The 15,781-nt window shown below is 40.5% G+C and overlaps 1 protein-coding gene across 2 annotated transcripts in view; it reads right to left on the minus strand.

Annotated features, from left to right (window-relative positions):
- SORCS3 (sortilin related VPS10 domain containing receptor 3) overlaps positions 1 to 15,781 on the minus strand; it is a 296,555-nt gene that overhangs the window by 128,201 nt on the left and 152,573 nt on the right. For both annotated transcript variants that reach the window (XR_001873022.1, XM_017804150.1), the window contains exon 4: positions 13,969 to 14,127. Coding sequence is in view for 1 of the 2 variants with exons in the window: in XM_017804150.1 (XP_017659639.1) it covers positions 13,969 to 14,127 (159 nt within the window). In the remaining variant the exon portion in view is untranslated. The remainder of the gene's footprint in view (positions 1 to 13,968; positions 14,128 to 15,781) is intronic.

The following is a 15,781-nucleotide window of genomic DNA, read 5'->3' on the forward strand; positions in this document are numbered from 1 at the left end:
CACCCATGGTCCTATAAAAATCAATTGAACACAAAACTAAAGAATTTCATTACTCTGGAAGAACTTCTTGTAACTGTCACAAAACTGCTGTGGGGTTTCTACTGCAAAAATTCAAACATGCACACAGGCATGTGCACACCCTGTACAAACAGGCCACCAGTCTTCTCCCAGACAAGCAATATGGATACCCAGCTGAAATGTGCACCAAAACACAATTGAAGATGTGCAGCAGCATTTGCAATGAGGAATAAAGATATGGAAGCATAAATGACCTGCAGCAGAACAATGCTGGAATCAGGACATTACGAAAATCTTGAGGGTTTTGCTGCTTTTATTTTTTAATGATAAAACTTCTACTTTTATTAACTGTGAGGAAGCATTTGAAAAACATGGTTCCCAACCCTTTCCTCAGACACGTAAGCATCAAGAGAAATATAATAGAGGACAACTGAAACAATTCAAACACCTTCCTGATTTTTTTTCTCTATCAAACTCATGACTTTCAAGGGATCCATTAATTATTTCCAAACACTTGGGATTGTAGTTCCTGAGGTGCTAGACCAAAACTCCAGGCACTGGCCTCCTTTTTCACCACCGATGGAATGATCATGAAAAACTGAAACATACACTGGATTACCAATGAGCATAGGGGACATTTGAATCATCTGTGCCTACTGAGGGGACAAAGGAGTTACAGCTGTTCCTCTGGCACCTTTATTCCCCAGAATAATATTGATTACATGCAGTTTCTATCAGAAGGGAAAAAAAAGGAGAAAAAAAAAGGAGAAAATAGGAGAAAATTAAAAACCAATACTGGCAAATTTTCATATGTCAAGGTTGAACAACAGAAAGAGATAGTTGCCTTAATATGAGTGATAGCTTGCACAAAGGCAGATGAGACCAAAGACTCTGCATCTCTCAGCAGGCAGATTTTAGGAGAAAAAAAAAACCTGTACACAGGAAGGCATAAACTACATCTATCTTGTTTTATGTGAGAAAAGAATACCATATATGTTTACAGGTCAGATCATCCAGTGATGTAAATCAGCATTTCCCAGATAAAATCAATGGACTCACACTGAATATCAGCTGCTACATATGTGACTGTACACATCTTTGTAAACCAACTCAGGTATACTATTAGATCAGAACATGGTCCATTTCCCTACTGAAACCAAGCACTGGAGACAGGGATGGTTTGTAGTTACTCAAAAAAGGGAGGGAGCAAGAGAAAGGAACCTATTTGTAAAGGGCAATCTGAGACAAAACTAGGGCCACATACCAGGTTCCAGTATTACATACAAAAGACACTAAGCGATTTGAAATTAAATGTATGAGGTTTTTAGTATACTGCTGTGCTGCAACATAAAAGAACATAAAAGAAGGACCATCTCTGCCCTTCACAAGGACCCTGCACATTTACTACTATGTGAAATTCCCACACAGGGGCCCCACCTTGACCACACCAAAAGTTCTGCCACAGCCTGAAGCCTGGGGAGACATGGGGTAGCAAGAAGCTGTAACATTTTTGTAGGATCACATGGGCCAGTGGAAAGGAAAGGAGAACATCATTCAGGAAGTCTGAGTAATCAGCTGTCACTGGTTAGCTGGCTAACCTTGCACAGCTCACTTCACCTTCCTGTGCTTCAATTGCCCTTCAGCCTCTCTCACTGCCTCATTGACTTTGTCCCTGTATTGGCAACATCCAGCTGTGATTTCTGAACCAGTTAAATGTCCCTTGTATGGCAGTGGTAGGTAACAAGCCCAGGACAAGACTGTGGTAACACTGACACTGCTTGGTAAACCAGATGATTTGTCATGTCACAAAGGGACTACTAAGAACTGCATGGTGTAAAAATCCCCAGGGTATCCTGGGATTTACAAAATCTAGTTGTATTTCACAAGAGAGTGGTGGAGAGGAAATATCAGCTCCTGCCTGCTCCTTTCTGGAGCTCCTGTTTCTTTGGGTCTCAGATATGCCTCTTTCAGCCGTATAAAAAGATTTTGATAATATACTGATGAAAATAAGATATAAAAATGGTGTCCTGTTAAATGGATATGGATATAACATGCCCAGCAGGAAATCATTATGTAGGTATTGCCATCATAGGATCCCCACTGAAACCAAGTCAGAAATGTTCTATGTGGTCTAGGACCAACCTATAGGATCTGATGACCTTACTGGGCCCTACATATCCTCAACTGCAATGGAAAGCACAGCTACAAGAGCAGTTAGAAGCAAACTAGAAAATCCTTTGGTCAACTGTACACATCCTAAAGGTTCCCATCCCTGGATTGTTCACGTAGCCCTCTTCCAGAGTGCTAGCCTTTTTTTCAGGTTATGCAAATGTGCCAGAGGTTCCACAGCTCCTAACAGGAAGCTAAAAGACCACTGTCTTAGGGGCAGAACTCAGAGCAAGGGATAGCCTGCTATTTCCAGGCCTGCCGTTCCTACTCATGACTGCAAGCTCCCAGTCCAACACACGGAAATGCATCCCTCAGGAAGCACCCTCACAGACTGTCCCTGTTCTTGGGTGTTGATCATGTAACAATTGTGCACGTAAGGTGCTTGCTTGGGGGGATTGAGAGACACTGGATTATTATATTAATTATTGCTTTTCTTTTTCTGTCCCTTTCTTTACTTCTTCTCTTAATCTCCTTTCTTAATATTTTGGGTGACAGGACTGGATGGGTTGGATTTTACTAAGTTGTATGGGTTAGCATGTGCTAAGTCAATGCTTGGTGGAATGCTTTGTTTTGGTTGAATGTTACCCCTTTAAACTTTTGCCAAATACTCTTATTTCCTAAAGTTTACCAGTAAAGTACCTCCTGAGAAAATGTGTGCAGCGTCTTCTCCTTTGCACTCTCTCTTAAGGTATTAAAAGAACCAAAGACTCTTCTAAATACTTCAGCAGGATAATTTTTAGGGCCTTGAATATTTATTTAAGTATAACTCCTTTCATGAGCTTAAGACTTGGGATCTTACAACCTCTATCTCTCAACATCATCCATCTAGCTGGCTGCCTCAAGGACACTAGTCTGTGCCATCCCAGTCACCCATCTTTAAGGACTTTAAAGATGAAAATATTATCTTAAGTAGCCTACTACCATCCCAATGTGCAATATTTCTCAACAGCGGGGTCTTGTATTGTCAAGGCAATGTACAAATACTAATAAATGCCACCATTACCTGGACAGAAAGAACAGTCCCCATTGGGCAGACTTCCAACAGCTACCTGAGTCACTGATAGTAATAGGAGCTGCTAGGTCCCAAATCCTTCTGGATAAAGAATGACCTTAATGGTTAACAAAACAACAGCTTCTTAATTTTCACCTCCCAGCAGGTACTCTAGTCCAAGGGAATTAGCATCCCTCTGTACTCAATTCTACATGCCCACAGCAATAATTTCTGGTGCTGGCAGACCTATCTTCCCTAAGCTATAGCTTTAATGTCCTGAAGCATTAAGGAAAGATGAGAGAGCAGCAAAACCCAGGAGACTGAAATTACTTAAAATCCCAAGAGTAAAATCCCACACATAACTTGTATGTCTTTGCAGACACTTTGCAGTAGTGAAAGTCTGTCTGTATGGCCACTTCACATCCTAATGTGTAAAGGCTTACATACTTAAAGGCCTTCAATCACAAAAACATTTATGTGTAACCTTAAAATTAGGCCCAGACTAAACAATTTGGCTGCTCTGAGGTCAGGGTTGCCTTTTATTCTGATAAGTTTTAGTAAATTCACAAGTGTTTACATCCATTGTCACAGGCTCTTCTTGTTACTTTAGCTGTGATATTTTAGGCAAAATTAATCCTGTTGTTCTTTACTGTAGAAAAGTCACATTCTAAACTCAAGCATCCACATTGAGTCAACTTCTGGAGGGGAAAGGAACCAAGTTTTTCATGGTCAGCATCAGCAAATATCTGAGGTGAAGTGAATGCTTGGCAAATGTTCTTTCTTCATCTAATTCTGCTCAACAGATTTTAGAAGAGACTTAATGTAGTCATAAGGACATGCAAATACTGAGAAAGAGCTTTGAAAAGCAATATGGAAGGCAAATAAAAGGGAATGGGGATTAAAAAAAAAAAAAGGAGAGAAAGCAAGAAAAGGGAAAAAAGGCCTGGGAAACCCTTCTGGGTTCATCTCATTTTACTGAAGCAGCCTGGCAGGTAACTCACATCTACACAAATGAATCCTGATAAAGAAAAACAAAAGACTGTGAATTCCTTCTCAGCTTGCACATCATATTTGGTTTCTCCTCCAGGGTGGAGGTCATTATAATCTATAGGCATGATAGGAGGAGCTAGGAAACTTAATGCTTTTTGCTGTTTTGATCATATTGGAATCATATCCCATGTAATCCATTTTGCACACATCCAGACAGCAGGGCTAGTTTCAAGTCCCCTAATCTCAAGTAATATAGCAAATAGTTACATCCTAGGAAAGGAAATTACTGCCTTGACAGTCAGTGGAGGCCTAGTCAATACAAATGAGTCTAAGGCACAATTTACCTTACCCTAAAATAGTCACCTACATTTGCTTCCAGAAATCAATCAACACCACTTAGAAGATCACCACCAACTACAATGTGAAGCCTCAACACCTAATCTAGGCATACATTGTAACATTTTAGATCTCTACAGTCAGGCAAAATAAATCATGCCCCTGGTGTTCTTATTCTTCACCCTTTTTCACTCCTTCATGTTTATTCCCATCTGCTGTATTTATAACCACTCTTCACCCCACTTAGGCTCCAGATAAAATCAATATACAGCCATGATTTAGCATGGCCCAGGAATAAACCAGGGGATCCTTGCTCTGTTACACAATAAATGAGGTTGCTTCAGAAGAAGAGCACATTTAAGCATCAAATCTATCTCGCTCCATTTATCTCTGTATTTCCCTTTTCAAAGTAAAACCTGCTCATGAAGTATCTATAACATAAATAACAAGCAATAGGAAAGTCTGTTCTAACTAAATCAAGTGTCATGAGCCGTTACTTTCTTTTTGGCACCACAAATCATCACAAACCCAAAGTTCAGTATTTTGCCAGGACAAAATTCATGGGGCATTTCTGAAGTAGAGCCAGGGTTGCATAATTTAATTTCTCATCTCCTGTTAAAACTGCCAGGCTTATCATAATCAGAATGATAAATGTAGAGTCATATGTCTTCTTTCCGACAGTAATGCCCATCGATACTTCAAATGCAAACAATTGTGACATCTGACTTTATAAAAACTACCTAGTGCACCAACACCACTTAATTAAATCATTTTAAAACTGCTTTTGTTACATTTAATGAATGATATATTATACTGCAATGAAACATGCAGCAATACAAATACTTCACAATGCCAACAATTAAGGCTCACTTCACTTACAGCTATTGACAACACAAGTGCTCCTCACTTCATTCAGCTTGTGCATTCCAAATGAACTGGTTAGCAAAAAGGGTGCTTCTTTGCTAATGAGTTTTGTAATCAAGGCATCTATTTTAATTTCAAATTGGCTAGATTGGGGGAAATTGCTGAACTAAATGACTAGTTCTAATTAGGATTATAAAAATATTCATCATGCGGCAGAATTTAGCACAAGGTCTTGATTTCCCAACATTTTGCATATAGCTTTAGTTTAAGAGTGGAAAAAACCTTCTGATAAATTGTCTTCCTTTTAATGAATTGAACAAACACTATATCTGTTTTAGTAGTTCTTTCATTTAAAAGCACTGATACATATTCATGATTTGTAAATGAAGTTAAGTGATTTCGATTCTTCAGTTCATTATCATATTGGAGAAGAGACTTCTGTAAATTGCCCTTAAATATTTCCAATCTCAAGGGTTTGGTGTGGGTTTTGTTTCTTTTTGTTTGGCTTGGGTTTTTCTAACTTTACTAACATTTCAGTTTATCTGTTTGATGGAGCCCTGCCTGCCTGGGAGAGCTGCTGGCAGGTGGCTTGTCCAGCGAGAGACACATGATATGTTTGTAGAACCTGATGTTCTCAGAAGAGCATTCAAAAGGCAAAGAGATGAAAGGCTTATTTGTGATTAAGTCATGGGAACAGGGCTCTATCTGCCTTCAGCTTCTGACTTTGTTATAATCCTCAGTGGTAGTTAGGCAATGAAACACTTTAATGACCTGTGCCTGAATACAGTAGAGATACTCAGGGGACAACACTTTGTCAGCCTCACGTTTAATTGCAAGCACTCTTGGGCAGGGATTGCTTTTTAATATGAGTGTGTAATACAATGGACCAGTCAGTATGGTAGGGATTTCTAAGAGCAGTTACTGTAATATGGCTTGTATTAAACATGAAACATTACATGTTCCTTTACAACTGGGCAACGTACTCACTTTATTTCCTTCCTCAGTATGGCAGGCCGGCAGGAGTAACTGGTATTACGACAGCTTTCTCAATTTCTTTCCCTTTTAAGTGAAGAAAAGAATGCAATAGGTGTGCCTGTAGCTTCACTCTGTGGGGTGCCCAAATGCCAAGTGACTGGTGCAAGATAAATCTGAAAGCTGAGCATTGTATCCACAGAACTGGAACCACCATCATCGTGCTCTTTAAATATCAAAGGGTTATGATGAGAAATTAGCCCCAGTGTGTTCTCTCACATCATACAATGAAAGGGTGATTCTACTATCAGGATCCATGTGGGAGTAGAAAGAGCTTATTTTCCTTGTTAAATGTAATGTTCACATCTTGCTAAGAAAAGCTGAGTTTTACCCAAGAGGTGCAGTCTTGAGTTGTTGTTGATAAAAAGAGAGGTTACTCACACTTCTGACAACTTCTGACAACTACAATTACATTTAAATTCCAGGACCAGGAATGTTGCTGAGGAGCAGGTGACAGCTCTGGGTGCCTGCTGATTTATAACAAAATGAGATGAGAGGCAGCCACCAACCTGCCTCTCCTCATTAGCCCAACACCTCAGTTTCTAAGAGAGAAAACCTACAGGCCTAGGCTGGAGTCACGTCTCACTTCAGACGTGCAGCAACTCCCACTGCTTAATTTCAGCACACCTGCAGCTGCCACCCTGGAATCATACTTTCCAACAAAAGGAGTTCCAACTCAAAGTGCAACACCCTCACCTGAACACAACCCTGAAGCCCTCATGTGCCTAAGTTTTCATGAGTGGCACAGAAAAACCCAAGACCAGGGGCTGGGGCACTTGCTGGGAATGAAGGTGAATACAACTCCCTACGTCTTTTTGCCACTGAAGCTGAGCAGAGAAGATGGAGGGGGAGGTAAACCTGAAACCCTGCAGTCCTGACACCCCCTGAGACACAGAGACCAAGGGTCCTTCAAGGCTCTGAAGGCTCTCTTAATGGCCTAGCTCAGTGACCTATAATGGTGGCAAAAAGGCAATGCCTTCATGGCTTTGGCTCTGTGCCTAGGATATTAAAAAAAAAAAAAAAGACAAAGCAAAAACAAACAAACAAACAAAAAATCACAAGAAAACCACCCTTTCCCATATAGGCACAGTGTTATCTGTTTTTTGGGGTTTTTTTAATAAATTCAGCAGTGTCTTGACAAGATAGTCAGGGCTGTGACATTACTGCACTCAATTTTCAGGTCATAACTTGCCACATCTCCCACACCGAAGGAATCTCTCCAGTCAGATCTGATACTGTCTGCCAGGTGTAACTTGGTGATACAGCAGAATGTTATCTTACACATTTTATTTATCACCTCATTCGAAGAGATAATAAGATATCCATTTTATTTTGTTCACTTCCTGCTGAAGAATAAGCCCTATGGAGGGAGAAGCCACTGATTGCCAAACTCCTTGTTTATCCAATGTTCTCAAATTTGTAATAGTGTAGCTGGGGAATTTAAATTGGTATGTTATTGAATTATTCAGTCCTTACCTCTTCCCAGCAAGCTCCAAATCATAGTTTGGCCTGTAAGGAAGAGGTCGAATTGTATCTCTCTGCATAGCTGGGTTTTTTTTCTCTTAACAGTGGTGATTGGAAATATTTTAAATATCTTTCTCCCTATTCTCTAATATTTTCTCTTTTAAACAAATTATCTTTTTTTAATGATTTACTAAACAAATATTCATGCAAGAGAGTTGTGCATGTTGCACTGAAAGACGTTTCAATGTCATTCTGAGAGAAACTCCATGGAGTTGGAAACTCCCTTCTGTTTCTCCCTCTAGACTGATCCATTCCCCAGAGAGGTATTGGGGTGTGGAAAGGTTTGCTTCTTGAGAATTAGTTGGTTCCTTGGATAAATGAAACAAACAATAAGGCACTCAACATATTAGTATCAGAAATGCAAGATCAATTCAAGATATTCATCCCCAGCTGCTATGAATGGCAGCAATGAAAACTGTACCTTAAGTATCTGCTGGTAGACTCTGAGCTTTCACAGCACTCCACAAAGCTGTTTCTCATACTTTCCAATCGACAGTATTGCACCTTTTTTGTATATTCGCCTTCCCACCACACTTTGTAAGATTGTTTTAAATGGCTTCCTATATATTTTCTGGGGGAAAAAATCCATGAAAATTGTTGCATGAAGTCCCTTTCCCTTTGTATTGGGTGATATGTCTGTGTCAATATAGACACTACTTGTGAGACCCAGTCTGACGTGAAGCAAATTGGCTGTAACATTTACATAGTGTCCACCTTCTGACAAAGGCCACAGGGGGGCCATTAATAGAACCAACACGTGCATACATCAGATTGCACTATTTTATCAATAAAGTAGACACACACACGCACAAAGCTACTGGGAAAAGATCCAAGATTTTCAACTCACAAGATGCAACTAATCTCCCAGGGTCTGGTAATTGCACAGTGTCACATTACTGCTCAGGGGGAAGTAGTACACCCACCCATGTTTGCTTAAAGCCCCGCAAAATTTCCTCCTGCCTATGCTTTACATGTTGTGAGAAGACATCAGGGTCTAAGAACTTGCTACGTGGTCATGCCCACACAAACAGATTTCTTGGCTCAGCCATACTGTATTTATTTGAGGATACAAGCAAGTTTACAAGGCAGAGGAGGGTCGTAATTGGCTATAAAAATTAAGAACAGGAACGATATGCTGTGTTGACTCTACTGAGGAAGTATCCTCACTAACTCTTTGGATACTACAAAGAGAAAACAAACGGTGGTAACTGTGAGTTGTCCTTAAATCAACAAAGTAACCAGCAGCCACACAGCAAAATATCTTTCGGAAAGCCTGCTGAGCTCCCTCTCATTGAACTGTTGTTGTATTAAATTATTTCAGTTGATATGAAGAGGCAACATTGCAAACTCTTTGGCCTTCACTTCTTCATATTTCAAGGAGAAGTTCTGTTGAGAAGAACGGGGCTCCTTTTCTTAAAGAAGAAAGCCAGACTATGGAATAGACTTTCTAAAACACCAGCTTGGAGGGGACAATAATTCTGTTAAGAGGACAGAATTCAAAAGGTGTTGGGGTTTTTTTAGTTGGTTGTTTTTTTAATCAACTGGATAAATAGCTTAATATTGTTTTCAAATGTGTAAAAGTTAGCTAAAAATGATGGATTTTTAGGATAAAACAATCCTTAAAAAAGAGGCTTGAACTACAGCCACAGAACTGTAGCTCAGAAGACCTTAGAGGAAAACTTTCTAGCAGGAAGATCCAAAGCACTGGCTATTTTTATTTCATACCAAAACTTTAAAATTGTTTTCTATTGTTATACACAAAACAATTTTAAAGTCTTTTGATCTAGACAGTGACTAAATCCATTACTTGTAGGGCACTAGCTGTTGATATTTTATTTTACTGTGTGGACTAATATACTAGACAAAATGGATTTTCAGATTCATCATTCTCATTAATTGCCAAGTTGACCACAGCTTGCTTAAAACACCAAATTATTTTTATTTTTTAATTGAAAGAAAACTAAAGAGATGAATATGAATCTGAAATACATATTTTAATCTAAGAAATGAAATTAAATTTACCAACTTGTTTACACACTCACAGTTATGAGAAGATGGATTAGATCTTCCCTTAATAGTTTCTGCTGCTGGGAGTCAAATTACATGTACTTGATTTGTTTTCAGAGTTATTTGCATTTTTAAATCTGCCTCTGAAGTAATTATTAAAATAGATTTTAAGGGTCAAACACACTTGTAAAACTTAGAGAGGTGGAAGACTATGGTTTCCCACTGTAGCAGTGGCTGCACCTCTGAACATAGAGCAAGTCACTGACTTTCATCAGCAATTACTTTGTCACCGTATCTGTGGGTAAATATTACCTGCAGGTTACAGGCTAATGATAAACTTTCTATTTTATTGCCCTCTCATGCATCAAATCAAAAGTGTTTCAGAGGAGTTATATACCAGAAAAATGGACATATGAAGTGAGAAAGCAAGCATTATTTGATCCATCTCCACCTATTTTGTGCCTTCATGCTGCCTCATGGAAAAATGGGCACAAAAACAAAGGACAGAGGAGTGCCAGCAGAACTAGGCTGCAGTTGGACAATTACCCTTGACAGCACAGCGCCCCTTTGGATAGCCTCCTCACAACTGTAGAGCATGACTGCAGCCTCTCTAGACACTTATTCCAGGAGCTCTTAACAGCTCTTTTGTGGTGAGCAGCTAAGAGATCAAATGGCAAATGCCACTGGCAGGATCCCATAACCCATCTAGGAGAGAAGGCATGGCACAGTAGTGTGGGAAGGTGTGGGAACCAGATCTGGCTTCTAGAGAAAAAGAGAGGAGAACAACCGCAACAATCTTACGAAGATGCAAAAGACCTGATGGATCTTCTTAAGCATATAGGACTTACAGCCTAAAAGACACTTCACTCTTGCATTGGCCAAGCCTAACAGAAGGACATGGTCGACCTCTAGTTCCCACTCAACTGTGGCAGCACTCCTGTTTCCAGACATGCAGGAATGTATTACACCAGCCTCTCAGAAGCTTTCACCTGGGGATTTCACACAGCACTGCTGACATGCTCTAACAGCACTGCCCATTGTCTCAGTATCAGCTGTAACTGCAGTGAAGCTGCATGATCCCGAGTCAGAGTGACAGTTCTTTTACGGCTCTTACTAAGCCAAGATGTGGCTGAGCACAATTGCTACCTCGGTTATGTTAAGGAAATGCTTCGACTGAAAAAAGCACTGCTCCATGGTTCCATTTTAGGACCAGATTTTAACCAACACTTCAGGTCATCCTTATGAGCAGTGAAGAAAAGCATCCCAAGTGGCCTGGAATGCAAAGGCAACTTTGCATAAAGGAGAAGCCTGAACTTTGCATTGTTCCATTTCCATTTGACCAACAAGCTGCAGACCATTTTCCTTGTCCTTCTGAGCAGAGAGCAGTTGAGATGTGCACACAGATGCACTAGTTTGAAGGAGCAGGAGCAAAAATCCTCCTGGCCTGCTATTGCTGTATTGGACCAGGGGAGTGTAATTACCACCTCACAGTCCAATCACATGTGCCTACCTTGTATTTTGATTTCTTCTGGATGGCTATCATAAAAAGACTATAAAGCACTGGAAATAGAAGTCCAGTGCTTCAACCCAAGAGTAGATGCTCTGCACTCACTACAGACGGATCTCTTTGCAAACACATACTCAGTATATCACATCTGGCTTCTCCCATTCACAAGCACCTCATCAGATGCCTGTTTCTTTCAAGGTTGTCTTTGTACAAACACCATATTCATGCAAAATCTTTACCTCCAGTTTAAAAGTGATATCAAACCATTTTGTGACATCAAATAAATTGATTGGTCTTTCTAGACAACTTCAAAATCCCTCTTACATTGAACATCTGAGTGCAGAAAACTATTTGACATTTGACTACCTCCTTCATACAGTAAGGACTTGACACTATGAAAGGAGTGTATTTACAATAGCTTTGTTCTTGCAAATGTCACCCAAGAATCAGCAGCAGCACAGCAGCAAAACACCGGGTGCCTGCCACACATTCTGTTAACGAGTGGATGGAAAGGTTGCATTGGGAAGCAGAGCAGTAGGACATTATTTGATTACACTCTCAGTAAATCTTTTGGTAAAGACTTGCACTAGCCTTTCAAAGGAAATTGTCAAATACAGAGGCACACTATTTTAGCTATACAGTTCTTATAGCTGGGATGTGAGACTAACTAGTTTAGAAAGCTTCAACAATAACTGCAGAAACTGAGAATCCAGGTCAGAACACACACACACATCTGACAGATTAACGCATGTACTTGGTTTGAGCGGCAAGGTTTTGACAGCGGGGAGGGGGCTACAGGGGTAGTTTCCATGAAAAGCTGCTAGAAGCTGTCCAACAGAGCAAATGCAGCCAGCTCCAAGATGGACCCACTGCTGGCCCAAGTCAAACCCATCAGTGATGGTGGTAGCACCTCTGAGATAACAGGTCTAAGAAGTGACTAAAAAAATCCAACCAGCAGCTTCAGCCAGAGAGGAATGAGAGAATACGTGAGAGAAATAGCCCTGTAAACACCAAGGTCAGTAAAGAAGTGGGAGAACATGCCCCAGGTTCCAGAGCAGAGATTCCCCTGCAGTCCATGCTGAAGACCACAGTGAGGCAGGCTGGCCCCTCAATCCATGGAAGGAGAAGAGTTTGTGTAGGTGGAACCTGTGACCCCATGAGGGACCCACACTGGGGGTAGTCTGTTACTGAAGTCTATTTCCTCCATCCCACGGAAAGGAACTACACTGGAGCAGTTCATGAAGAAGTATAGCCTATGGGAAGGACCCACATTGCAAAAGTTTGTGAAGGACTGACTTCTGTGGGAGGGAGCCCACACTGGAGTGGGGGAAGAGTGAGAGGAGTCCTTCCACTGAGGAGGAAGGAGCAACAGAGACAATGTGTGATTGACCACAGCCCCTGTGTCCCACCCCCCTCTGCTGCTGGGGTGGAGGATGTAGAGAAAACTGTGAGTGAAGCTGACCGTGGGAAGAGTGGAGGGATGGTAGAAAGATGATTTAAGATTCAGTTTTTATTTCTCATTATCCTACTCTGATTTGATAGGTAATAAATTCAATTAATTTTCTCAAGTCAAGTCTGTTTTGCTTGTGTCAGTAATTGCTGAGTGATCTCTCCCTGCCCTTATCTCAAACCACAGGCCTTTCACTATATTTTCTGTCCCCCGTCCAGCTGAGGAAAGGAGGGATACAGTAACTTTGGTGGACACATGGTATCTAGCCAGGGTCAACCCACCACAAGGAGAAAAATCTTAGTGGCTATTCAGCATGTTTTTGCTTTCCAGAGTCTAGGAATGACGGAAACATAAGAGAGGAAAGATGGAAGCTTGGCAAGTTTTAAGCTTTCTAAAATTTGTAACTTAATCATCCAGTCTATGTTGCAGCTTTGAGCTGTAGCAGGGACTACTGCACCAGAATTGCAGCACACAACTCCTTAGCCACAGCACTTTACTATCACATTACACCTGCCCCACTCAGCACCTTTCAAGGTAGATGAGTGTTATGTGAGAGCAAACTTGCTAAGGACAAAGTAACAGACTTAAGTGATGTCTCACTAACAGAAGGCACTGCAAAGTGACTTAAAAGTGGCACAGAGAAGTTTGTCATCTGTTGCTGCTCCCTGATCTCCAGATAACTGAGTTCAGTTTGCAAGCAGAATGAGCACCCCACAATGCTCAACAGGCTGCTGTTACGGGCCAACTCAGCCTGAGTGCTCCATCTTCAGAGACAACTCAGCAATCAGAGCCTGCAAATCAATATATTTTTAGAACACCTCCATATGTCATGTCAAATCTCTAATTCTTTTCCCAACTTCATCACTTCACCACACCCCTCCTGATCACTGTAACACTCAACTCCTTTTAGTGAGCTTCCTTTGGAGTGACTGGGTGGCTTTTGAGCACACTTAAACCTTCAAAGTGAGAACAGCGAAGCACACTATAATTTCTACATCATCTCTGAAAGTGCACAGTTCTAGACAATATACCCTTCAACTCCTAGCTCATAATCATTGAAACACAAAATCAACTGCTCACCTTTTGATCCAGACTATAGGCCAAGATCCACTCCTCCTGCCTGGGGTGGAAGAGCAAGCTCTGAATATAGAAGTTCAAACGGTACTTCTGGTAGGTAGCCCCTTCATCCGAGCTGATGAGGATGCTGCTCTCAACCTCTGGATCGCTAAGAAGCATGATCTAAACAGGAAAATGGAGGCAAAAGAGTGTTAGTGGAAAAGCGAAATTAACTGAACATCATTTAAAAGTAAGGTCATACAGCACTAACTACTATTAGATGTATTGAGAACAGCACTCAACAGGCCATAGAATTTCCAAAATAGGGTGCTTTTTTAGTGTTTTGGTTTCATTTTATTTGCTGATTCACTTGATGATCTATTTAGTGATTTCCTTTTTTCATTTTAATTTTATTCAGATAAATTCAGAAAGGTCAGCAAGAATGAAAAAATGTTATGTTGGTATAAAAGCTGAACTTGGTTGGATATAGCAACCTCAGGCAGCCACAGCAGGTTTTCCTGACCCTTGTCAGTCTACTACCTCTCTTACCAATTGTGGAATCCTCTCTCTAAAAGTAAAAAGAACATTCCTGGGATTTAAGGATCATTATTTGGCAGTTTGCAGAGCTATGAATGAGAGCATCACTTCACTGGAAACACAAAATGCTTACCTGGATCAGCTGCTGCCATCTGAAAATGTGCATATGCACAAACATTGATACACGATGTCATATATCATGCTTCCAATTTGTACAGTAAGAGATATTCACTCTCTCAGTGAAAACATAATTTTCCCCAAGCACGAGAATGTGTATGACCTCAATTTGTACAGGGAAGAAAACACTTCTGAGCCTCTGATTTTAATTAGAAAATTATTACCAGTATTTTAAAATGGGTTGATTCCGCACTATCAGATGGCATGCTCTACATAAATGTTATCAAGAAAATGTTGTGGAAACATTAACACCACCTTATTAACATCTGGAGAAAATGACTCCACATTAAAGCAAATGCCAGGACCATAAAATAAAGGCAAACAGTGGGAATAAATTACAGCTGTTCTAAACTCAGCAGGTTATTGATACAGCAGATGAATCAAATATAGAAACTGTCTATCAGCGGGAAAACAGATCCAGGAATGGCCTTTTTTAGCTCACTGCAGAATGATCAGCTAGCTGAGATCTGCTGCAGTTTTGTTACACTCACATGTCCACGACAACTTTTATTATCCAGATTCACAGAGCTCCAGCTTCAAGATTACAATAGGGAAACACATTAATTTTGACAGCAAAAATCAGTTACAAGGAATGGTAAGACCCTTGGTATGTTAGACCTTGATCAAGCAAAAAATTTCAGTGCTTGTTTAATCTTAAGCAGCTCATTAACTCCATGAAGTCATCAAGGGAAAGTGAATATAACATAAATGGTGTCTGATCCTTTCCACTAAGAAATGAAAAACTGAACTAGAACAGAATGTTTTCCCAGGGTGAAGCCATCTGTATGAATCCAGCTTGAGCTCAAAGCTCCTTCAACATCCCTCACATATACCACTTAATCAGTCCCAAAAATCAATCTCCACCCATTCCCACAGGAAGCCACACCACAGATCCTAAAGGAGTGCATTTTCATTGTGTTCTAGTGCACCGTCTGGGGAATGAGAAATGTTCCCATATGCAACTAACTCCCCGGAAACCGGCCTTGAGAATAGATCTCAAAGGTCTCCACCTAGAAGGAAGCTTTGGTACATTTCTTCTTTCTAATCAGATCAAGATCTCTATTTTATTTGGCTCCAAAAAATAATGATTTAACCACTATTTCCAAGATATTTTTTTCTGTCA

Source organism: Lepidothrix coronata, unplaced genomic scaffold (assembly GCF_001604755.1).
Source record: "Lepidothrix coronata isolate B3197 unplaced genomic scaffold, Lepidothrix_coronata-1.0 Scaffold8, whole genome shotgun sequence".
Taxonomy (NCBI): domain Eukaryota; kingdom Metazoa; phylum Chordata; class Aves; order Passeriformes; family Pipridae; genus Lepidothrix; species Lepidothrix coronata.